Source organism: Xenopus laevis, chromosome 3S (assembly GCF_017654675.1).
Source record: "Xenopus laevis strain J_2021 chromosome 3S, Xenopus_laevis_v10.1, whole genome shotgun sequence".
Classification (NCBI taxonomy): Eukaryota; Metazoa; Chordata; class Amphibia; order Anura; family Pipidae; genus Xenopus; species Xenopus laevis.
The window spans coordinates 113,782,437-113,807,967 of record NC_054376.1 but is presented as its reverse complement, the minus strand read 5'-3'; the positions used below and the strand labels follow the sequence as shown (position 1 = coordinate 113,807,967).

Below are 25,531 nucleotides of genomic sequence, written 5' to 3'. Positions count from 1 at the left end.
AATCACAGTATTGTTTATGTATTTTGTTATGTTATTTTGTAGCCACAACAAGTAGCTGCTACTTGTAGCTCTATGTGTCTTCATCCTAAAAGGTGTTACTAAAGATCTGTTAATTCAAATCTATGTTTAGTCTTACTGCATGAGGAGGTGCCTGTTTTTGCAAACTGTAAATCTATTAAAAGGGAAGTCCTCCTTGAAGTAAACTTTTGGTATGTTATGACAGGATATATTATAAGGAATTATAATAAGTTATTACAAAAGTCATTATTTACAAGTTTTTAATTATAAGTCTTTTCTGAAACTGTATTAAGGCCTTCAGCTTGTCAGCTTAACTACGCCCTGATGACTAAATGCAGACTCTGGAGCTTCTAATTGTATTGTTATTGTTGTTTGTTTGTTTTTTTATTGCAATGTGGGTGTGATAACAACAGGGACATTGATAGAAGTTTACGTGAGGGACAGCAGGACTCTGAAGTATTTTAGATATGGTAAATAAGCATCGTATGATTCACAAACAGGTTGTTCTTCAGAATCCAGCTTCTATGCTGTTGCCCTGGCTATAGATTTTCTGGCTAGCACAGAGATTTGGCTTTCCCTTATATTACACCTTTCTGAGGTCTGAGTTTTGGACAGAACAACTAGTGCTAATTTTAAAGGGATACTGTCATGGGAAAAAAATTTTTTTTCAAAATGAATCAGTTAATAGTGCTGCTCCAGCAGAATTCTGCACTGAAATCCATTTCTCAAAAGAGCAAACAGATATTTTTATATTCAATTTTGAAATCTGACATGGGGCTAGACATTTTGTCAATTTCCCAGCTGCCCCAAGTCATGTGACTTGTGCTCTAAAAACTTCAATCACTCTTTACTGCTGTACTGCAAGTTGGAGTGATATCACCCCCCCCTCCCTTCCCCCCCCCCCCCAGCAGCCAAACAAAAGAACAATGGGAAGGTAACCAGATAACAGCTCCCTAACACAAGATAACAGCTGCCTGGTAGATCTAAGAACAATACTCAATAGTAAAAACCCATGTCTCACTGAGACACATTCAGTTACATTGAGAAGGAAAAACAGCAGCCTGCCAGAAAGCATTTCTCTCCTAAAGTGCAGGCACTAGTCACATGACTGGAGGCAGCTGGGAAATTGACAAAATGTCTAGCCCCATGTCAGATTTCAAAATTGACTATTAAAAAATCTGTTTGCTCTTTTGAGAAATGGATTTCAGTGCAGAATTCTGCTGGAGTAGCACTATTAACTGATTCATTTTGAAAAAAATTTTTTTTCCCATGCAGTATCCCTTTAACGATTCGAGGACATGCCAACTTAATTATTTATTTCCAGTGGACAATAAACATTGTTTTAATGTACTCATCCTTTATTTTTACATATGACAGGTTGTGCAGTAATGTAACAGGAGGGTTGCCAGGTCTAATTTTCAAAACCAGACAAAATCAGCTACAAAACCAGCCAAGAGGCACTTCAAAAGCAGCCCAAAAATAGCACAATATGTTCAGTGAAAAGAAAATCTAAAAAAAGAAATATATGTGAAAATATGACTTTTCAAATTTTCACTGATTTGCAAATTTTTACATGAAGAAAAATGTGACAGATTCGCCCATCACTAGGGGGGTAACTACAGAGGGGGGGGGCAGGAGGTATGGGGGCCCCATAAGGCCCTAATTCATATACAATTTCAATAAATATTACTAAAACAGCTCAACCACTGGACATTTTGGTGGCAGGCAGATTTTTGCCCCAAAATTGTCTGAAATTGAGAAAAGTCACCAGAAAACACGAGAATGCTTAAGAGTGATGGGAGACTGGGGTACAGAGCCCAAAATCTGGTTACACGACTCAGTCCCATTGCATGCTGGGTATTGTAGTCTTACATTAAACTTGGCAGTCTGCAAATTGTTAAAAACTACATTACCCAACATGCATTGGGAGACACAGACTTGGCACATTCTTGCTCCCCACTAGCCCATGTTCTTGCTCCCCACTATACCATGTTTTTGTCCCCCACTAGACTGGTCCATATTCTTGCTCCCCACTAGATCATGTTCTTGCCCCCCACTAGCCCATGTTCTTGCCCCCCACTAGCCCATGTTCTTGCTCCCCACTAGTCCATGTTCTTGCCCCCCACTAGCCCATGTTCTTTCTCCCCCCTAGCCCATGTTCTTGCTCCCAACTAGCCCATGTTCTTTCTCCCCACTAGCCCATGTTCTTTCTCCCCACTAGCCCATGTTATTTCTCCCCACTAGCCCATGTTCTTACTCCCCACTAGCCCATGTTCTTGTCCCCCACTAGACTGGCCATGTTCTTGCTCCCCACTAGCCCATGTTCTTGCCCCCCCACTAGCCCATGTTCTTGCCCCCCACTAGACTGGCCATGTTCTTTCTCCCCACTAGCCCATGTTCTTGCCCCCCACTAGACTGGCCATGTTCTTGCTCCCCACTAGCCCATGTTCTTGTCCCCCACTAGACTGGCCATGTTCTTGCTCCCCACTAGCCCATGTTCTTGCCCCCCCACTAGCCCATGTTCTTGCCCCCCACTAGCCCATGTTCTTGTCCCCCACTAGACTGGCCATGTTCTTGCTCCCCACTAGCCCATGTTCTTGCCCCCCCACTAGCCCATGTTCTTGCCCCCCCACTAGATCATGTTATTGCTCCCCACTAGCCCATGTTCTTGCCCCCCACTAGCCCATGTTCTTGCCCCCCCACTAGCCCATGTTCTTGCCCCCCACTAGCCCATGTTCTTGTCCCCCACTAGACTGGCCATGTTCTTGCTCCCCACTAGCCCATGTTCTTGCCCCCCCACTAGCCCATGTTCTTGCCCCCCCCACTAGCCCATGTTCTTGCTCCCCACTAGCCCATGTTCTTGCCCCCCACTAGCCCATGTTCTTGCCCCCCCACTAGATCATGTTATTGCTCCCCACTAGCCCATGTTCTTGCTCCCCACTAGATCATGTTCTTGCTCCCCACTAGCCCATTTTCTTTCTCCCCACTAGCCCATGTTCTTGCTCCCCACTAGCCCATGTTCTTGCTCCCCACTAGCCCATGTTCTTTCTCCCCACTAGCCCATGTTCTTGCTCCCAACTAGCCCATGTTCTTTGTTTACCAATAGCTCAGGGAGGATTCATATGTGTAGGTTTCTTTGCTGTTTTCGGTGGAGAAGTGAGCTAATATGAAGTAGAGTCTGTGCGGGTAGAATCTCGTATTGAAATGATTGTTTTTTAGCCACTGCACAACGATTTATTGTTAATGTACCAAACGCCTCCTAATAAAACGTTGTACAGCCTCACACGTTTTAATTCGGACACGGGATGGTTTTTTATTTTATTTGTGTTCAATTGCTTGCTATTTATTTTCGGCTCTTGTGTAGGTGAGGCCATGAAACAGAGGCTATAGAAGAGGGCTGCGCCATTTTGTGTTTCTCTGCGAGAGATTTCCTACAGTCCTGTTTATACAAAGGCCATTTTCTCAGCCTTGGCTGTAAAACCAACGCCTAATCGCAACTATCACATACGGGACCTTTCCGTCACGTGACATGACGTCTCCATTCATGTTCAACGTTTCCCCAGCTTTACTCGCTTGTGTCACTACACGACTCTTCCTCTCGCTGTTCCGGACAAATCACGTGGTGCGATCAGGTGACTGGCGTGATCGGAACGTCCAACCCACAGCTAAGGAACTCGATGCTTATATAGAGGCTGGAGGGTGGAAGCTCGGGTCGGAGGGGCAGTGAGCAGGTAGCATCAACATCGGTTTCTACACTACCTGTGCCGCAGTTAAGCCCCTCCTCCCCAGCCTTCACCGTCAGTGCTGTGACTGTGCGTCACGTATTGCCCGGGGAGTGAGAGAAGCGCCGTGGCCGCACACAGACATGAAGATCAAGGATGTAAAGGCTCCGTGTAAGTGCGGGGGGGATCCGTGGGAAACGTCTAATCTGTTTTATCCCGAGCAGGCCTTTAGGCTCTCCCGGACCCCCCTCTATAGGACTCGCTTTTTATCCTGTTTCTACTCCCAGGCCACTGGCTTATTCGAGTGACATTAGGTTTAAAGGGCCAGTAGCACAATATAGGCGAATGATGTCTTTTATCTGTTTATCTAGAGACTAGGACTAAATGATTTAACTGCAAAAAATATGCAACTTTGTAAGAGAATTTTCCGATTTACAATTTAGTTTTTTTTTAAATATATGAAATGCATTTGACTCCTGTGTAGCCGCAAAAATGCGTGGCCCCCTTTAGGCCAAAATCAGCTGCCCTCACCTTTCTATTCAGGCGTTTCCTATTCAAATTGCAGTCTCTTATTCAAATTAATGCATGGTTGCTAGGGTACTTTGGACCCTAGCTACTAAATTGCTTGAAATGCAAATTAAAGAACTGCTGAATAAAAAAGCTAACTTCACCATACTAAGTTATCTCAAAAGTGAACAACCCCTTTAAAGGAGAATTCAACCCGTTATTAAAAAAAAAAAAAAAAGAAAACCCTTCGCCCCCTACTCTGGGTAGACCCCCTGACACCCCCCCCCCCCATGGGCAAATGCCCCTAATTTTTTACTCACCCCTGGGTGCAGATTCTGGCCTCGGAGTTCACTGGCGCAATCTTCTTTCTTCTGTCTTTTTCGGGAAGTTTGCGCAGTTGGAGTAAATTTCTGGTGCTGAACCACTGCGCATGTGCGAAAGTCACGAAAATTTACGAAAAACTTTCGGAAATTTTCGTGACTTTCAGCGCATGCACAGTTGCTTGGGGCCGCAAATTTAGTCCAATTGCGCCGAAAAGGCCGTCAAGACACAACGATTACCGGTGTAGAAGAAGATGGCTGCCGTGAACTCCGAGACCAGAATCTGCATGGAGGGGTGAGTAAAAAATTAGGGGCATGGGGGGAGGGGGCTCTACCCAGGGTTTTTTTTATTATGGGTTGAATTCTCCTTTAAGTAGCTGCTACTAGTAGCTCTGTGTGTCCTCACCCTTTGGTTGAAGGCACATGGAGCAACTAGTAGTAGCTACTTGTCATGGCTGCAAAAATAGACAAACCTGATCATTTACTGATAACGGTCTCTACGCGTGGTTTAGCAGAGGCAATTCTCAGAATTGTTGATGGCAGGGTATTTTCAGGTGTTTTTTAGCCTTGACAAGTAGCTGCTACTAGTAGCTCCATGTGTCTTCATCCTAAGGGCTATTCCACACGGGGAGATAGCCACGCGTTTGCGGTCGCGGCGACAAAGCGCCGCGCCAGTCGCCGCGACCGGCGCAGGCGACTGTTTTGTATGGGCGCTTATGTAAAAACGCCTGTGCTAACCACACGAGGCGATGCGCTTTTCAACAGTCGCCTGAAAAAGCCTGGCGAGGCATTTTCAGGCGACTGTTGAAAAGCGCATCGCCTCGTGTGGTTAGCACAGGCGTTTTTACATAGGCGCCCATACAAAACTGTCGCCTGCGCCGGTCGCGGCGACTGGCGCGGCGCTTTGTCGCCGCAAACGCATGGCTATCTCCCCGTGTGGACTAGCCCTAAGAGTTGTGACACAGGCAGATTCGGGGAGATTTAGTCGCCTGGCGGCTAATCGCCTCTTCGTCTTGGCGACTGCCTTCGCGTGTCTTCCCGTCCAACTTAATGGAAAGTTGCCTACGCTAAAGCACACGCGGCGCTTCGTTTTCTAAAGTCGCCCGAAGTTGCTAACTTCGGGCGCTGGTTTAAAGGACCATTAATCAAAAGCTGTATTTAACATCTACAAATAAACCGTTTCTTGTCAACAGATGAATTGCATTGACCCCTGTTAATCTTCCTGTGTAAGAACTAAACCCATTGTATTCTGCCGGGCTTGTTTGTTCTATGTAAACTTCAGCCTTTCAACCGTCTTCACCTTGAATGGCTACCCCAGTGACAACATATTGGCATATGTATCCATGGTAGTAGTGTTTCTGAAGCAAACACCATTTTTACCAGTGCAAGATAGTAGCCCAGTGATGTGCTGTATGGCTTAGGCCCTCTGGGAGGTGGTGTAGTTGTTTTGTTGCTACACTCTGGAGGAGAATACCTAGTATTTTGGCCTTGAGGGCCACTTTTCACTGCTTCATGTTCGGTCAATTGTCTTTAGTTCGTATGAAACAAGTAAAGAGCAATGACAGTCAGAGGTGGGAATTTTATTTGCAACTGCTCTCCTGTCTACCAAGTGCCTTTGGCTAATATCACTCGTGTTTTCTCAGCCGGCATAAAAACAGCAACACCACCTACTGCTGCCCTGAATGGGATCTGCCTGGCACTGTGCACACAGGCTAAATCCATACCTCCCAACTGTCCTGATTTCCGCTGCCTCTCCCGCCGTCTCGGATACTAAGTTAAGATGTCCTGCCTAGCCAGCTTTAGTCTTTGTTCTTGTTCGGGTCTTCCTGGCTTCTTCCGACAAGTTGTCTTTGCTTCGGGTTTTCTCTGCACTTTCCGGAGAAGTTGTCCCCCGCGTTCTCTCTTTCCGGTCCGTGTGGTGCTTTGCGCCTTCTCCGCTCAGACCTAAATCCTCGCGCAAGAAGTGAGCCGATGTCTCCTGTCTGCTCTGTGACGCCATTGTTTCTGCTGCTCTGTAGCTGTTCTGCTGCTGTTGTAGGAAGAGCTCAGCACTGAGTGTCACTGCTTTTTTTTTTTTGCCAAGAACTTGAAGATCAACTTTGGCATGAGCGAAACTTTGAGCAAAACGGGGCTAGATTTGGATGTGGTTTCTCGATGTCATTTTGAAAGGTAAAAAAAGAAAAATAAAGGTGAAAAAAAAAAAAATAATAAAAAAGGGAAATTACTTTGTTTCGGAGGGACAGAGGCAATAGAAAAGGAGGAGGGGTATGTCTGTATGTTAGGCAGGATTTAAAAGCTCATATAAAGGAGGAGGTTATGTTAGAAAATGAGGGGCCAGAAGTCGTATGGGTGGAGTTCTTCACCAATTGTAAAGAATCCAGCAAATTAATTGTAGGAGTATGCTATAGACCCCCTAATGTAAGTGAGGAGGAAGAGACAAAGCTCCTAATGCAAATAGAAAAGGCTGCTAGTTTAGGTAAAGTAATGATAATGGGGGATTTTAATTACCCAGATATTGACTGGAGCAACGGTACTGCTAGATCAGTTAATGGGAACAAGTTTATAAACTTATTGCACGACAATTTTTTAGCACAGGTTGTTGAGGAGCCAACCAGAAAAAATGCTATTCTTGATTTAGTGATCTCAAATGACCCAGAACTTATAGCAAATGTGCAAGTCATTGAACCCCTGGGTAATAGTGACCATAATGTTATATCTTTTAATGTCTGGTGCAAAAAACAAAAATATACTGGGGCAACAAAAACCATGAATTTTGCCAAAGCTAATTTTAGTGCCTTGAGGGCTGCCCTACAGAGCATTGATTGGGGCATTAGGTTTTCAGCTAAAAACACAGAACAGAAATGGTTGTCCTTTAAAATGATATTAAATCATTACTGTTCTCAATTTATTCCCTTAAGGACTAAACGTAGAAGCTCTAAGAATCATCCTGTGTGGCTTAATACAGAGGTAAAGATGTTAATGGGAAAGAAGAGAAAGGCATTTAAAAACTACAAATCTGTAGGGACAGAAGCTGCATTTAATGAATATAAACACTGTAATAAATGTTGTAAATCAGCAATCCGGAAGGCTAAGAAAAGAAATGAAGAGTTAATTGCGGTGGAGGTGAAAACTAACCCTAAAAAGTTTTTTAAATATATTAATAGTAAAAAGATGCAGGTTGAGAGTGTTGCTCCATTAAATAATGGTACCAGTATGGTTGTAACAGATACAGATAAGGCAAATGTGTTAAATCAGTTCTTTTCTTCAGTGTATACAATAGAGGAGTCTGGGTTCACAGGCTCGCTTAATAACTACACGAATGGTTCAGCTCAATCTAGTCAGTGGCTGACTCAGGATATGATTCAAAAAGCTTTAATACAAATTAATGTAAACAAGGCTCCAGGGCCTGATGGCATACACCCCCGGGTTCTAAGAGAGCTTAGTTCAGTTTTAGACCAGCCCTTATTTCTGATTTTCTCAGATTCACTGTCATCTGGTATGGTGCCTATGGATTGGAGAAAAGCTGATGTTATTCCAATATTTAAAAAGGGATTACGATCTCAGCCTGGCAATTATAGGCCAGTAAGCTTGACATCTGTGGTGGGCAAATTATTTGAAGGCTTGTTAAGGGATCACATTCAAAATTTTGTCCTAATGAATGGCATTATGAGCAACAATCAGCATGGCTTTATGAAGGATAGGTCATGTCAGACGAATTTGATTGCATTTTATGATGTGGTAAGTAAGATTCTGGATAGTGGGGGGGCAGTAGATGTGATCTATTTGGATTTTGCCAAACCGTTTGATACTGTGCCCCACAAACGACTGCTTTCTAAACTAAGGTCTGTTGGGCTTAATGAAGTCGTTTGCACATGGATAGGAAACTGGCTACAGGATCGGGTACAGAGGGTGGTTGTTAATGGGACATTCTCTACTTGGAGTAAGGTTCTTAGTGGGGTCCCCCAGGGCTCAGTATTGGGTCCACTTTTATTTAACTTGTTCATTAATGACTTAGGGGAGGGTGTTGTAAGTAATGTATCAGTGTTTGCAGATGACACAATTATCCAGCCCAATTAATTCCATCCAGGATGTGGCATCCTTGCAACAGGATCTTGACAAACTGGCAATCTGGGCAGCTAAGTGGCAAATGAGATTCAATGTTGATAAATGTAAAGTCCTGCACCTGGGATGTAAAAATATCCAAGCCACTTATACCCTTAATGGGACTGCACTAGGTTTTGGTCTCCAGCACTCAAACAGGACATTATTGTATTAGAGAGGGTACAGAGAAGGGAAACTAAGCTGGTAAAAGGTATTGAAAATCTTAGCTATGAGGAAAGACTGGCCAAATTGGGGATGTTCACGCTGGAGAAGAGGCGCTTAAGGGGTGATATGATGACTATGTATAAATATATAAGGGGATCATATAACAATCTCTCTAATGCTTTATTTACCAGTAGGTCTTTCCAGCTGACACGAGGTCACCCATTCCGATTAGAAGAAAAGAGGTTCCGCCTAAATATTCGGAAGGGGTTTTTTACAGTGAGAGCTGTGAAGATGTGGAATTCTCTCCCTGAATCAGTTGTACAGGCTGATACATTAGATAGCTTTAAGAAGGGGTTGGATGGCTTTTTAGCAAGTGAGGGAATACAGGGTTATGGGAAATAGCTCATAGTCCAAGTTGATCCAGGGACTAGTCCGATTGCCATTTTGGAGGAAGGAATTTTTCCCCCTCTAAGGCAAATTGGAGAGGCTTCAGATGGGTTTTTTGCCTTCCTCTGGATCAACTGGCAGATAGGTAGTTAATAAACAAAAAAACAAAAAAAAAAGGTTGAACTCGATGGACATGTCTTTTTTCAACCTTACTTACTATGTTACTATGTTATTATGTTACTATGTTACTATGTTACTCAATTTCCCTTTTTTTTTTTTTTTTTTTTTTTTTTTTTTTAACCTTTCAAAATTACATTAACGGTTTGCTAACCTTGTTCAGGCCAATGAAGCACACTCAATGTAATAAACTAGTTAAGCCCAGCATGCCAGGCACTTGGGGTAGGACTACATGGAGTAATAAGGGGCGACCCTGCATGCTGCGACAACCTATGCAACGGAAATAAGATGAGTAAATAATGTCGGATGAAGTTGCAGCGTTGATCCAACGCGACACGACTGTCAGATGCATCCGACAATCTTGTCACGTTGGATAAACACTGCGACTTCCTCCATTTCTATCTCTTACCTTATTTCCGTCCCATTTGATTTGTCGCAGCGCGTTGGATTGCACCGAAAATGACTGTAGTCCTACCCTTAAAGTATAACTCGTTTGAGGCAGCCCTGATACTGCTGTGAGGTGTAACTAATAATTGCAACTGCCCCCTCCTCCACCCTCTCCCCCTAGTAACTTCAGCAAAAGCAGTACTACAATGAATGAGCAGGGGGGAGGCTCATTGTAGATTCATTGTAGTACACTGTATCTCTGATGCTGCCATTCCAACCAAGAGAAAGGGGTGTGTTTTTTAAAATAGCCGTTCGTTTGGGGGTGTTCCCATTGAGTGGGTGTGGCCAAAACATATTTCTATGCGCGAGAATTGTTTGTGTCCCTCTTATTCAAAATGTTTGGAAGGTATGTAAATCCAGTTCATGTCTCTAAATACATACAAGTGGTAGCAGGTCAAATCAATGTTTAATGTGCCAGTGTTTTACCACTGTTGTAGGACATACCATGTGTACATTTTCCATAGGGGTCACTATGCATAATATCTAATAAGCCATATTCGTTCTAATGTTATGATTCATGACGGTCATTTAATGGCATTCAGTTAGTGTTATTCAAAAGACTTTTATTTGCCTATAAATATTCATTTTATTACTCACCATTTAATATCTAACTCCCTCACCTATAATCAGCTGTTCTGTAGATTTTTATGAGTGTGACATGTAGAGCAGAGTTTAAAGATCAGTTGTTTCTAATGCCTTAAAATGACTACGGTTGAGGAGACATTCCTTGATGTACATTATAAAGTCAGCAATGTTGCTGTATAATGTTACATTCCTTAGGAGAAAACATTTTCTTCTTTTATAGTTTAAAGGAACAGTTCAGTGGAAAAAAAAAAAAAAATTCTAATAAAGATAGTTATCCAAAAATGTAATGTATAAACACTACTTCCTGCTTTTCAGCTCTCGGAGTTAGTCAGTGACTTTAAGGGGTTCCACATGGTACATAACTGTTAAGTGAGTTTGCAATTGATCATTAGCATTCAGCTCAGATTAAAAAGCACATTTATGACCCATGTCGTCCCCACTCAAATCAATGATTGGTTACTGACTGGTAACAAAGAGAACTGCAAACAGGAAGTAGTGTTCTGGCTATTATGTTAGACATCCAGTCTCTCCAGCCTTTATACATTACATTTTTGCCCAACTAACTATATTAGAAACATTTTTTATTTTGACAGCATATCTGTTTAGTTTTTATTTTTATACTGAACAATACCATTAATGTATTGATTTTATAATATTTACTTACAGTGTATATGACCAAGTTGACCAATAAAAGATACTTTTCAAAAAAAAAATCCGGCATCTCAGACCTGCCAAGGTTGTATATAAGTCAATGGGAGACATCCCAAAGATATCCTGATTTGCGCTGGATTTCGTGCAAAAATCCGAAGATTTTGTGGTTTTCTAAAAGTCGTACGATTCGAATTTTAATACGAGTTTTTTCCCGCACTGATATTGCACTGAAAATGTATTGATAAATAACAGAACAGATTTGGTTGGAGTATATTTTAGAAAATAATGATACATTTGGATTTTGATAAATAAGCCCCCTAGTGTTTTAACGCCGTGTGGAATTTTTAAGGGTCTGGCCACACTGGCAGATTTGGGGAGATTATTCGCCAGGCGACAAATCTCCTCTTCTTCACGGCGACTAATCTCCCCGATCTGCCTTCCGCCGGCTAAAATGTAAATCGCCTGGGGGCAGGCACATGGAACGATTCGTTTTCCGAAGTCGCCTGTAATTCGGCCGACTTCGGAAAACGAAGCACTACGTGTACCAGGCTCCGGGAGATTTACATTTTAGCCGGGGGAAGGCAGATCGGGAGATTAGTCACCGCGAAGAAGAGGAGATTTGTCGCCTGGCGACTAATCTCCCCGAATCTGCCCTTGTGGTCAGACCCTAAGGGTTACATTCTAAGGAAAAAAAAAAGGAAAATTACATTGACATTTAATTATGTTTTTAATCGCTTTATAATGTTCTAACTAACCCTAGTTTTTTTCTGCATTTAGCCTTTCCATGGTTTGGCATGGATATTGGTGGAACTTTGGTAAAGCTTGTTTATTTTGAACCCATCGATATCACGGCAGAAGAAGAACAAGAAGAAGTTGAAAGCTTGAAGAGCATTCGTAAATATCTGACGTCCAATGTCGCCTATGGTTCCACAGGCATCAGAGATGTTCATTTGGAGTTGAAAGACTTAACTCTTTTTGGTAGAAGAGGAAATTTACATTTTATTCGCTTTCCAACTCAAGATCTCCCTACATTCATTCACATGGCCAGAGATAAGAATTTTTCAACGTTGCACACAGTCTTGTGTGCAACAGGAGGTGGTGCTTATAAGTTTGAAGAAGAGTTCCGAATGGTATGTCTCTTACTAATGTTTACACAAACGCACACACTGATGGAACTTCCCACTCTTAGCTTTAGGCTGGAAGGGGATGCACAGGGATGCCTTGCCCCAAGCACATGGCAACTTGGTAAAATCAAAAAATATTTGACGTTCCTTATCCTTTGTTGAGTATCACTTTCAGCTAATGGAAAGAATGGGTCTTATTTTGGCCAATGTAGCAAAATTGAGATTTAATGCTATATATTGTTTGATCAAAATCTCTTTCTCCTCCAAACAGATTGGGAATCTTCAGCTACACAAAGTGGATGAACTTGATAGCCTTGTTAAAGGTTTGCTGTACATAGACTCGCTCAGCTTTAACGGGCAAGCAGAGTGTTATTATTTTGAGAATGCCTCTCACCCAGAAAGATGCCAAAAGATGCCTTTTAACCTTGATGATCCATATCCTTTACTGGTTGTGAACATTGGATCTGGAGTCAGCATCCTTGCAGTTCAGTCCAAAGATTCTTATAAAAGAGTTTGTGGCACAAGGTACTAAAGTTATTCGAAGATAAAAATGTACTTTTTTGTTTATAAAAAAAATTAATGTTACTGTGCATTATACTCATTTAGCTATAGTAGAATTGTGCTTAAAAAAGTAGTGTTTCAGGCTGATTTATTGAATATTTCAGCAAAAACCCTAATAATCCCTCCTTTCTCTTCCACTTCCTGCTCCCTGAATTCCCAGGCTGTGCAGGGGAGCCGGCGGCACTCGGCTCACTACATTGTGGGACAGGAACCAATCAGCAGCTAGCAGTACCTGATAGGGAACTGAAGTTTGTCTGTGCTTGTGTGTCTGCAGGGTTGTGATTGGCTGTCCCCCTCCTACTGTGCTTCTGGCAGGGACCATTAGGACACGCCCGCCCCTCATTTGAAGCAGGGAGCAGAGAACATCTATAGCAAACTCCAATAAAGGGGCGATTTTTAAAGATAATATTAAAAAAGCAACATCATATATTACTCATAATTGCCTAGACAATTAGGGATTTTTTCATTTATCCTATGTCTCCTTTAAAATGTTGGCTTTCAAACTACTATAGTTTGAGGCATATCGGTTTGTATGAGCTCACAAGAGCCTCACAAAGGGATTGTATTGAAAGAATCATTTCCACTTAATGCTTTTACTGAATAATATTTTATTAACCATCATAATTCTTTTTATACACTTATTCCCTACTTCTTGGCTCTTACAAGCCAAAGAAGTGGATCACATACAATTTGTGCTAGGTCAGATTTCAGCAGACCACAAGGTCCATGCAAACAAACCATAACTGGAGTATCATCCTTTTCAGTTGCGGCTTGCTTAGTAACTTGCCTTCTTATTCTGGGTCAACCCAGTGGTTCTAAAATATGATCTAACAACACCAACCATGAGTCAATGGTATTACACTCCAAGCCGAATCACACTGCCTTCTGTGGGGTCCCCATATATGGTAAAATGCAAATATTTTGGCCAGAGTGTCTGACTATATTAACCCATTCATTATTATGTTATATTTATTCAGACTTGGCATGTCTATTGAAAATATCGTACTTGCACTTAAAGGAAAACTATACCCCCAAAATGAATACTTGAGCAACAGATCATTTATATCAAATTAAGGGCATATCAAAGAATCATATAAAACTGGTATATATATGTAAGTAAATATTGCCTTTTTACATCTCTTGCCTTGAGCCACCATTTTGTAATGGTCAGTGTGCTGCCTCAGAGATCACCTGACCAGAAATGCTGCAGCTCTAACTGTAACAGGAAGAAGTGTGGAAGCAAAACACAGAATGCTGTCTATTAATTGGCCCATGTAACCTAACCAGTATAGTTTGTTTGTGTGCACCGTGAATCATACAATCCCAGGGTGCTGCCCTTATTTTTTTTAAAATGGCAGTTTTCTTTTTATGATTACCCAATGGCACATACTACTAAAACATATTATTATGAAAATGGTTTATTTACCTGAAGCAGGGGTTTACATATAAGCTGTTTAATGCAATATATTTTTTATAGAGCCCTAAATTGTTTGAGGTGTATAGTTTTCCTTTTAGTGCCTTTAGATTCTTATTGTCTTAAATTATAGTGTTCATAAGGTGAAGCACTGCACATTTACTTGCGTATCTGCAGGTTTAGGTATTATACTGCATTAAATGGAACCAGTGCAGGAAGAACTGAGACTTATATTTATGCTGTGCCACTTATAGCCTAGGTGGTGGGACATTTCTTGGCCTCTGCAGTTTACTGACCGGCTGTGAAAGTTTTGAAGAAGCTTTAGAAATGGCCTCAGCTGGGGACAGCACCAACGCTGATAAATTAGTCCGGGACATATATGGTGGAGACTACGAAAGATTTGGACTCCCTGGTTGGGCGGTTGCATCCAGGTAATAATTTTAATGTTTGTGTCATTTCTGCATTTAATTTGTATTTGGTATAGTGTACTTTACTTTGAACTTCGCAACTGGATCAAAATTCTGCTTATTTCTCTTCTTATAGCTGTAGCTTTATTTTTGACTATTTTTTCTTCTTGATGCTGCTTATCTGTCTTGTAACTTTTGCATTTTCAAGTGATTTTGCACATTTTATAGCATTCAATTTATTATACTAAGATTTGAAGTAAAACAAAAGGTTTATAAATTCAGCTCTGATTTATTTATATTTTTGGAAAAAAATTGCATTCAGTCGATATATTAAATAAAGCATCAAACTTGCAATATTATTGTAAACCTATTCATGGGAATTTAACATGTTCTTTCACTAGCATTTCAATGACTTCGGTTGGTTAAACTCTGCAAACTAAATGATTTCCCTACTTTCACACTTGAGGGCAGATTTATTATTTTTACCATTTAATCATTTTTTGTTTTCTTTGTTCTGTGAACATAAAAAAAAAATGTTTACAGATAACAATCACTTATGAATTTTTCCTCCACTATTTTTCAGCCAGTTGCGACAAAACGGGAATGCGTATATTAATAAACCTGACACTGTATACATAAGTCCCATTATATTTTATTTGGGAGTTTGTAAGCTCAACATTTTGTTCTGCTGCAAACAACTTACAAATGTGGGAGACAAACTGATTTGATTGGTTTATTAGGCCGCTTTCAATGTGGATCAGCAATAAGGAATGCTCTTCTGATAAACGTTGTAAAGTTGTTTGAGAAAGGAAAATTTAATAAAACTTTACTGTAAATCTAATAACCCATGTCTCACAATCCAATATTTAAATGGATACTGTCATGATTTTTATGGTGCAGTTTTTATTTCTAAACTACAGTTTACACTGCAAATAATTCACTCTACCATGTAAATTTCCTAACACAACAAGTGTATTCGTTTTTATTGTAGTATTGATGTGTAGGCAGCCATCACGGGTCATTTTGCCTGGTCATGTGCTTTCAGAAAATGCCAGCACTTTAGGATGGAACTGCTTTCTGGCAGGATATTTTCTCCTACTCAATGTAACTGAAGGAGTCGCAGTGGGACATGGATTTTTACTATTGAGTGCTGTTTTTGTTACATAAACCCAAAAGTTTCTTAGTCACCAATTTTGTTGCTATGCAACTGCTCAAAACAGCAAAGTGATGTATCTCAGACTTAAAACCCTTGTGACTGGATAACCAGAATTTAAAGGAATTCTGTCATGATTTTTATGATGTATATTTTATTTCTAAATTACACTGTTTACACTGCAAATAATTCACTCTACCACGTAAAATGTCATTCCTGAACCAGCAAGTGTCATTTTGCCTGGTCATGTGCTTTCAGAAAGAGCCAGCACTTTAGGATGGAACTGCTTTCTGGCAGGATATTTTCTCCTACTCAATGTAACTGAAGGAGTCGCAGTGGGACATGGATTTTTACTATTGAGTGCTGTTTTTATATCTACCAGGGAGCTGTTATCTGGTTACCTTCCCATTGTTCTGCTGGGGGGGGTTGATATCACTCCAACTTGCAGTAAAGAGTGACTGAAGTTTATCAGAGCACAAGTCACATGATTGGGGGCAACTGGGAAACTGACAATACGTCTAGCCACATGTCTGATTTCAAAATTAAATATAAAATAATCTTGTTTACTCTTTTGAAATATGGATTTCAGTGCAGAAGTCTACTGGAGCAGCACTATTAACTGATGCATTTTGAAAAAAAGTGTTTCCCATGACCATATCCCTTTTCCAGTAAATGCTATGTGGTGATTAGTTCTTATGGGTTACTGGAATAAACTATGCAATTATGTCTCCAAAGCTCCGAAAGCTCTGAATTATGAGATGGTCATTTCCCATAGAATACATTTTAAGAAAATAATTCTAATTTTTAAAAATGATTTCCTTTTTCTCTGTAATGATAATAAGGCAGTACCTTGTACTTGATCCAAATCTAAGCTGCATGAATCCTTATTGGTGGCAGAAGAATAATATTGGCTTTGTGTATTACATGTATTTTTAGCAGACTATCCATACCTGGACAGATTCAAAGAATTGCAGAAATGTCAGCCATTATTCATGGCAGATGCTTACTGGTTTTGTTTAGTAGCTTTTCTGTTCAAGCTATATTGGGATGTAATCAGGTTTTCTCTTAATTTTCAGTTTTGGGAACATGATTTATAAAGATAAGCAGGAATCAGTCAGTAAGGAAGATCTGGCTCGTGCCACTTTGGTGACCATAACAAATAACATTGGATCAATTGCAAGAATGTCTGCTGTTAATGAGGTAAGTTGTGTTTTGCTCAGTTTTAATTTCATGAAAATTTCAGATGTTTATAATTTAAAACTCTCATTTTAATTGTAACTTATAAAAAGGGGCGTTGTAAAAGTGAGACACAGAGTTGAACCCTTGAATGGCTGGCCAATAGGTTTTTATGTAGTTTAGTATGTTTTAACTTCCATTAAAGTAAAATTTCAAATATTAATGTAGCCATTCAGTTCTCAGAACAACCAATGCCCAATGTGTTATGTTGTTCATAGTATTGAAACACTTCATATTTAAAGAGGTATTTTTTACGTGATGGCCCTATAACACTTAGGGGGTTATTTGTTAAACTCCATTTTTTCCTAATTGGGCTTTATTTTTAGTGAAAAAAACTCAAATTTTTTGAAATCTATTATGCCCAGAAACTGCTAAAATTCTGAATCCAAAATTACAAAGCGAGCTTAGCTCTGATTGGCAAACATCTTTACTTACTTTTTCAGGATTCGTTGAGCTCTGGCGCGGTGCCGAGAGACTGGCGAATTGCTAATGTGGTGCCGCCATTCAAAATGGATCCCGCTCTCGGCCTCAAAACTATAGGCCAGTTAGTCTGTTATCAGTGGTAGGAAAGCTTTTCGAAGGGGTATTAAGGGATAAGATACTTTACTTTATTGCAAATAATAGATGAGTTTGTGCCAGCATGTTTCTTTACATAATAGATCTTGCCAGACTAATTGAATTTCTTTTTATGAGAAGGTGAGCAGGGACCTCAGTTCTGGGATGGCAGTGGATGTGATTTACATAGACTTTGCTAAAGCATTTGATACAGTGCCAACCAGAAGGTTACTGGTTAAGGAATGTTGGCCTGGAACATAGTATTTGTACCTGGATAGAGAACTGGCTAAAAGATAGACTACAAAGAGTGGTGGTAAATGGAACATTTTCTAATTGGACCAGAGTTGTTAGTGGAGTACCGCAGGGCTCTGTACTAGGTCCCTTGCTTTTCAACTTGTTTATTAATGACCTGGAGGTGGGCATTGAAAGTACTGATTTTTTTTTTTTTTTTTTTGCTGATACAAAATTGTGCCACTTTGCAGAGTGATTGAACTAAATTGGGAAAACTGGGCAGCAAACTGGAAAATGAGGTTCAAAGTTGATAAATGCAAGGTTATGCACTTCGGCAAAAATAATATAAATGCAAGTTATACATTAAATGGCAGTGTGTTGGGAGTTTCCTTAAATGAGAAGGATCTAGGGGTCTTTGTAGATAACAAGTCGTCTAATTCTGGGCAGTGTCATTCTGTGGCTACTAAAGCAAATAAAGTTCATAATTTCGCCTCTTTTTAGGTCCCTGGTGAGGCCTCACCTGGAGTATGCAGTGCAGTTTTGGACTCCAGTCCTTAAAAAGGATCTAAAAGAGCAAGAGAGAGTGCATAGTTGTGCAACCAAACTTATTAGAGGGATGTCAAAGTTGGGGTTGTTTTCTCTGTTAAAAAAAAAAAAAAGGCGATTACGAGGGGACATGATTAGACTTTACAAGTACATTAGAGGACATTATAGACAAATAACAGGGGACCTATTTACCCATAAAGAGGATCACCGTACCAGAGGCCTCCCCTTTAGACTAGAAGAAAAGAACTTTCATTTGAAGCAACGTAGGGGGTTCTTCACAGTGAGGACAGTGAGGTTGTGGAATGCACTGCCGGGTGATGTTGTGATGCTGATTCAGTTAATGCCTTTAAGAATGACTTGGATGATATTTTGGACATACATAATATCAAAGGCTATTGTGATTCTAAAATCTATAGTTGGTGTATGAGTATTTATAGATTTTGTGAGTCTATACAGGGGTGTGTGTATGGATGCTGGGTTTCATTTGGAGGGGTTGAACTTGATGGACTTTGGTCTTTTTTCAACCCAATTTAACTATGTAATTATGTAACTATCCTTAGCAGAGATGTTCAACCAAGAATCTTTTCCATTGCTTCCTAAGTTGCTAATGGCAATCTCAAAAATATAAGAATTTAAAACTAATTGATGTAACTATACTCCGCTGCTTTGCACAGACTGCTTGGTATTAGAACTGTAATGGGCAAATATCTCAGAAACCACTAAAAATAGAAAACTATTGTAACTTGCAAAACGCTCAGAAAAGCACCCCGAGTAAGTTTACATCAATTGGATCCCCTTAAATGTTTGTGCAGAGTCTCATTCATCCAGGTCATGGTATATCTAAGGGGGTCACCTTAAAGTGTACAGCAGGGATCCCCAACCTTTACAACCCGTCGAGCAACATTCAGACGTAAAAAGGAGTTGGGGAGCAACACAAGCATGAAAAATGTTCCTGGGTGATTGTCACCCTACATTGAGGCTCTGTTTGGCAGTACATCTGGTTTTTATACAACCAAAACTTTATTCCAAGTCTGCTTTCAACAAACATGTACTCCTTAGCCTCAAGTGTACATTGTTTGCACAATTCAGTGCCTTTAAGTCGGTCTTTTATTAATGAATATTACATGTTCTGCAATTTTTTTTTTTTTTTTTAATTTAACTTTTATGTAGGTTGTTCTCCAACAACAAGGCCTATTTCAGTTTCCCACAAGAAGTGCATGAATATTCTCATTTCGTTCGGCTTCTTTACAGTGCTGCCTTGTTGCATATGGATCAAGCAGCATTGTACAGGGCTATGAAGGATCTGAGGAAAAACATCACCTGAAGAGATGATAGTGCCTATGTTTTCTATTGGCTGTACAGTTAAGTTCCACATATAAATGAATGGGAACGCTATATATGGATTTGTTAAACTACCAAGGACAAGAAAGTTGCAAGAGATGAAAGATACGTCTGATTGGGCAAAAGTAGTAGTTTACCAGGCCCTTTTGCCCATACTATACTTCACCTTTGTACCTTAAAGGGCACCAATCATAACTAAAATCATTTACTAAGTAAATACACTATGGGGCAGATTTATCAAGGGTCGCAGTAAAATCCTTCAATTCGAATATCGAATTCGAAGGATTTTAGCGCAAAATGTTCGATCGAACGATAAAATCCTTCAAATCGAACGATTTTAAGCAATCGATCAAAGGACCAAAAAAAGCTTAGAAAAGTGCTGGGGAAGGTCCCCATAGGCTAACATTGGACTTCGGTAAGTTTAAAGTGGCGAAATATTAACTCGAAGGGTTTTTTTTTAAAGAGACAGTACTTCTATTATCGAATAGTCTAACGATTTTTACTTCGAATCATTCAATCGAATTTGACCAATTCGATGGTCGAAGTACCCAAAAAATTACTTAGAAATTCGAATATTTTTTTATTCTAATTATTCACTCGAGCTTAGTAAATCTGCCCCTCAGTGACAAGTTCAAGATATCCAATTTTTAAAACGGTCAAAATTGTTTTAGTGTAAATTATCAGCTCACTATACCTTCTGCAGGATCTCCCCTATCTCCACTGCAGTTCTAGTTGAGGCAGCCATCTTGGATTTCACTGGCTCCTCCAACCTATATCTTCACAGCCAACTGCAGCGCTGAAATCTCGCACATGCTCAGTTGAAATTCCTTGGTTGTTTAGCAACCTTTCTAAGCAGTTTTCAAATCAGCCAAACCTGTGTGTTAGCTGCTGTTCAGTAGTGCTGCCACCTGCTGGAAGTTAGTGTGTGCTCTTCATTTGCATAATAACATCACCAGCAGGGGACAAAATCTCGTGATTTTCGTGGAGGAGTTTACTAAAACAAGGCATTCTGGGTAGAATACTCAAGGCAGTGCTATAATCTGAGCATGCTCCTGAAATTTGCATGTTATAGTCTCAGTATGGACTCCCGCAGTGAAAGAGCCCATTTGACAAAGTAAGGGATATTTTGAAACCTGCAGTTTTTTTCAAAAAAACTATGTAGTTTGATTAAACGTGTTTAGTTTGTACTGATCTGATTGTTAATAATATGTTTGATTTGGCTGTAATAGATGCCTTTAACATCATTTCTGGCAAATAGAACCCCTATTTCTTTTGTGTAATATCGTACAGATATCAGGAAACTTGGGCCAATGGGTTTCAATCTACTAAAAATCACAAAAGGATTATTTTGCCATCGATCTAGAAATCCCACCAATGTGGATTCAAGCAAATTAGTTTTTAGTTTTATTATTATTACAGAGAAAAATGAAAATCATTAAATCAATTTGCTTTAAATGGATGTGATATTCTTCCCGTAATTCAGAGTTTTCAGGATCATAGGTTTCTTGATAAGTTATTCCATAGCAACCTAAAGCAAAGGACACTACTCTGGCTACTACCAAACCTCTCTAATGCATTTTCTTCTAATGGTTTGCGAATAATATAAAGCCTCTGCGTTATTTCTTCTATGTCTTCTAGAAAATAAACAAAGTTATTTTCGTTGGCAATTTTCTCCGAGTTAATACACTTTCTATGAAGCTTCTCGCATATGCACTGGATTATTGGTCGGATGGCCAGCTCAAAGCATTGTTCTTGGAACATGAGGTACGTAATCGAGTATTCCGATCTAATATTTTCATGGGTTCATATATTTATGGGAAGTGTACACCCTGTTTTATTGGGGTATTTATAAAGGGGAATGTATATATGAAAGTCCAATAAGCGACTGTAGCTTTTGCTTTTACTATGGTAGTTAGGGGTACAAGATCACTATGGTTAAAGAACTTCTTTTTTTTTTTTGTTGCTTGTTTTTAAAGTGGACCTGTCACCCAGACACAAATCTGTATAATAAAAGTCCTTTTCAAATTCAACATGAAATCCAATTTCTATTTTTTATTAAAGCCTTCATAGCTGTTGTAAACTCATTTCAAAATCTCAGCTGTCAATCAAATAATGCCTGCCCCTCCTCTATTCATAGAGGCGGGGCAAGTAATTACTTTCACTTTCCATTCAGCACTTCCTAGATGTCACTGCCCTCCCCACATTGCCCCAGTTGCAATTTATATTTTTTATTAAAGCCTTCATAGCTGTTGTAAACTCATTTAAAAATCTCAGCTGTCAATCAAATATTGTCTGCCCCTCCTCTATGCATAGAGGCGGGGCAAGTAATGACTTTCACTTTCCATTCAGCACTTCCTAGATGTCACTGCTCTCCCCACATTCCCCCAGTTCTCTTTACCATTTAATTGTGTAGCCAGTGTATGGGGATGGACATCAGGTCCCCCATTCTGGTGCACAAACAAGATTCTGAGATGATACAAGGCTTGTCTTAATAACAGTGTCCACAAAATGGCTCCTGCCTGCTTGCTATAATTATGAATTCCCAGACTGATGGAAACAAGATTCAAATAATTTATATAGTTTAATAAAAAGTTCATTTTGCTTGACTAATGTGATAAAATAGGATTTTGAATATTTTTTTTGGGTGACGGGTCCCCTTTCATATAGTATTTGGGGTAAACAATCACTGCTGAAAAGAGTGATCAAAGAATCTGGTAGAATCTGCATTTTTCTTGCTGTCCTATTCTATGCTTTCTTGAATGTGTAGACCACATTTTTGTAGTGGCAAAAAACATAGAACCCATGTATAGAAAGTGTGCTAGTGTCTGTTATTCACTGGATCATGTACTGAGAAAAGTTGTTTTTGGCAAATAACTTCAACTTTGTTTCCCCTTTGTAGGGTTACTTTGGTGCAGTTGGTGCTCTCCTAGGAATGCCGAATTTCTCCTAACTTTGCATTACCTTCATGTGTTTGTTCATTCTACCTGTGAATTCTTTTTTTTTTTTTAAATCCATCTATGGGTACCAAAGGATAAAATGCCACAGTTTCTTCATTCATTGTGAGCTGCTTAATGAGACCAAGGAAGATTGACAGTGAGCCTGTTTTAATCTACATCCAACCTCACAACACAAATGTGTTTAAAAATATTCTTGTTTCCTCATTATAAATGAAGTTGTGTGTATATAGAGCCAGTATTTAACAGAAGAATATTTATCAAAGCCCAGCTATTTTTATGCCTATAAATGCTGCTTTCTTTTGTTCTCCATCATCTGCAGATTCATCTAATTCACTACAGTACGTGGCTTCTGTTGTTTCTTCTGCAGTGGTCGCTCTCTTTAAAAACTGGCATATCGTAAATGCCTGTCCTAAATGTTTAATTTTTTTTTTTTAATGCAATTGCTGTTTCTTAAAGTTCCATGTTTTAACCTGATGGGTATGATATGACAATTTTGTCTTCTGTCTGATGTGTTCATAGCAAATCCCTTCAACATCAGCTATGTAATGGCCTGTCGGTTGACCGATTTGAGGTTTTTCCAGATCAAATTTCTACAGAATACGGCAGATGGTTTCTTGGTTTCACTTAAGGTGGCCATACACACTGCCGATATCGGTCATTTAGACCAATTTGACATCTTATCTGCCCGTGTATGGGGGCTTCCGACGGGTCTTCCCGATCAATATCTGGCCACGATATCGATCGGTAAGGTTTTGATTTTTTTTTACCGGCCCGTCGGAGCCCCTTGGCGTATCGTAATTTGATCGTTCGGCCGAACGTTCGAATTACCCCCGATATAGCCATGCCGTTAGTGGCATATCGGGGAAAGATCCGCTCGTTTGGCGATGTCGCCAAACGAGCGGATCTTTGAGTCTACGGCCAGCATAAGTGAAACACGTTTCCATAAAATCTAATTGGTTTCTTAATATAATGAATCTTAAACATTTTAAATCACACCAAGGCATTCCATTTATTGATATGATGTTGCTGCCATGTTGGACAGTTATTTATAGGGCTGCCTCGAATCCACTTTTTTGGATTCGGCCGAATCCTTTGTGAAATATTCGTCCGAATACCGAACCAAATCCATCTTCTAATTTGCATATGCAAAGTAGAGGAGGGAAAGGAAAAAGTTTTTTACTTCCTTGTTTTGTGATGAAGTCACGCGATGACCCTTCCTGCCCCTAATTTACATATGTAAATTCGGATTCAACGATTCAGCCGAATCTTGCTGAAAAACGCAGAATCAGTGCATCCCTACTTATTATGCTAAAGTACCCCTTGTTGGAAAATATGAGGATATTAGAAGTAACCTCGGAGTCACCAACTCCTCGGGGTCTTATAATATGCCATAGCAATGTAGTGGAGCAGGGTTGTGCCTGCCACAAGTACATAAATATATACTGTATATAATGTGTACATAATCTGTACCTTTTTTTTTTTTTGTAAATCAATTAATACAAAATGTAAATGCAGCAGTTTTGACTTGTTAAGAAAAAAAAACCAGTTGGTGGGGGTCTAAAGAAGTGAGACACTAAAGCAGAATATAATGAAATCAAACATTGCTCTGCCATTGGTGGAAATGACGCTGTTGGAAGGTTGATTCACTTGCCTTTGATGTACTGTATTTGTTTATAAGCTTAATAGCATTATATGAGGACTGTGATTGAGCTGAAATGTTATCTGACCGTATCTGTGTCCTTAACGTGTGCCATAACCTTGCTGAAATAAAGGTGGCTTTATGGGTAGTTGCACATGGCTGCTGAACAGTGTGAACCCAAAGGCCTTCTAACTGGAAACTGTATAAGTGAAGTGAATTGCAGATATTGTTATATGAAGTTATCATTTTACTTAGACGAGCCAAACTGTTTTTTTTTTTTTGTTTGTTTTTTTTAAAAAGAAGTTAGCTTTTTTTAAAGTTAAAAACTGTTATTTTTATTAACAGTCTTAATAAAACCTAAAGTTCATCGGCTGAGTTTATTTTACAGTCCCATTTTGCATATTTAGGATATTCATGACGGGTGCTACCTTTCTGAATCGGAGACTTCATTCTGTGAATTTTCATTTTTTTTTTTTTTTTTTAAATAACAACATTTGGCCAAGCTCTGTAATTAAATATACCACTCTAGTATTTCATTGTTAATATCTAGGATAGCCTTAAAGCGATACCGACACATTCCTATGAAAACCATAGGAATGTGTCCATATCAAGTAGGTGCTGCACGCGGAATAGTTTTCACTCAAAGCCGCCCCTCAAACCGTTGTGAAGCCGACCCTCTGACACCACTAACTGATCTTCTGCGTTGCTTCAGTGACACTAGGCTGGGGGCGGTGTGATCCTTCCATAGGCTGAAGTCCTATTTTTATTTGTAATTACCGTATATACTCGTGTATAAGCCGACCCGTGTATAAGCCGAGGTACCTAAGAAAACTGGAAAAATGTATTGACTCGTGTATAAGCCTAGGGGCCCCATGTCAGATTTCAAAATGTGAATATCGAGACATAAAAGTCAGCTCATTTTTACATTTAAAAGAAATGATTTAACAGATAAAATCATATTGAGAAGTTTGTAGACAATTTTGAGAAAAAGGAGTAACAAAAACTATGGAACAGAAAACTATGGAATCAGAGGCTGCACACTACCTCCCCACCACCCGCACGGGGCCCCCAGCCACAAATTCCCCTCTGTCCCCCCCTTCTCCCCCAGTGCTTACCTTCTTCATGGGTATTACAGCTGCTATTGAGTGGGGGAGGTCAGGAAGGAGTGAAGGCAAGAAGCAGCTCTGCCAGCCGCAGGAGTGGATCTGGGCTGACGAGGCCCTGGGGGCCCACCTAATGTTCCCTCTTATTCCTTCTGCTATACGCTCCTTCCGCGGCCCCAGCAGG

The 25,531-nt window shown here is 40.0% G+C and overlaps 1 protein-coding gene across 1 annotated transcript; it reads left to right on the top strand.

The window, feature by feature from the left end:
• The first annotated feature begins 3,742 nt into the window (after positions 1-3,742).
• Positions 3,743-24,611, top strand: pank3.S (pantothenate kinase 3 S homeolog). Its single transcript, NM_001093129.1, is given in 7 exon segments — positions 3,743-3,911; positions 11,858-12,210; positions 12,476-12,729; positions 14,434-14,610; positions 16,816-16,939; positions 21,287-21,412; positions 22,548-24,611. Coding segments are annotated over 7 exon segments (1,113 nt in total). The 5' UTR covers positions 3,743-3,883; the 3' UTR covers positions 22,599-24,611.
• Positions 24,612-25,531: the final 920 nt, after the last annotated feature.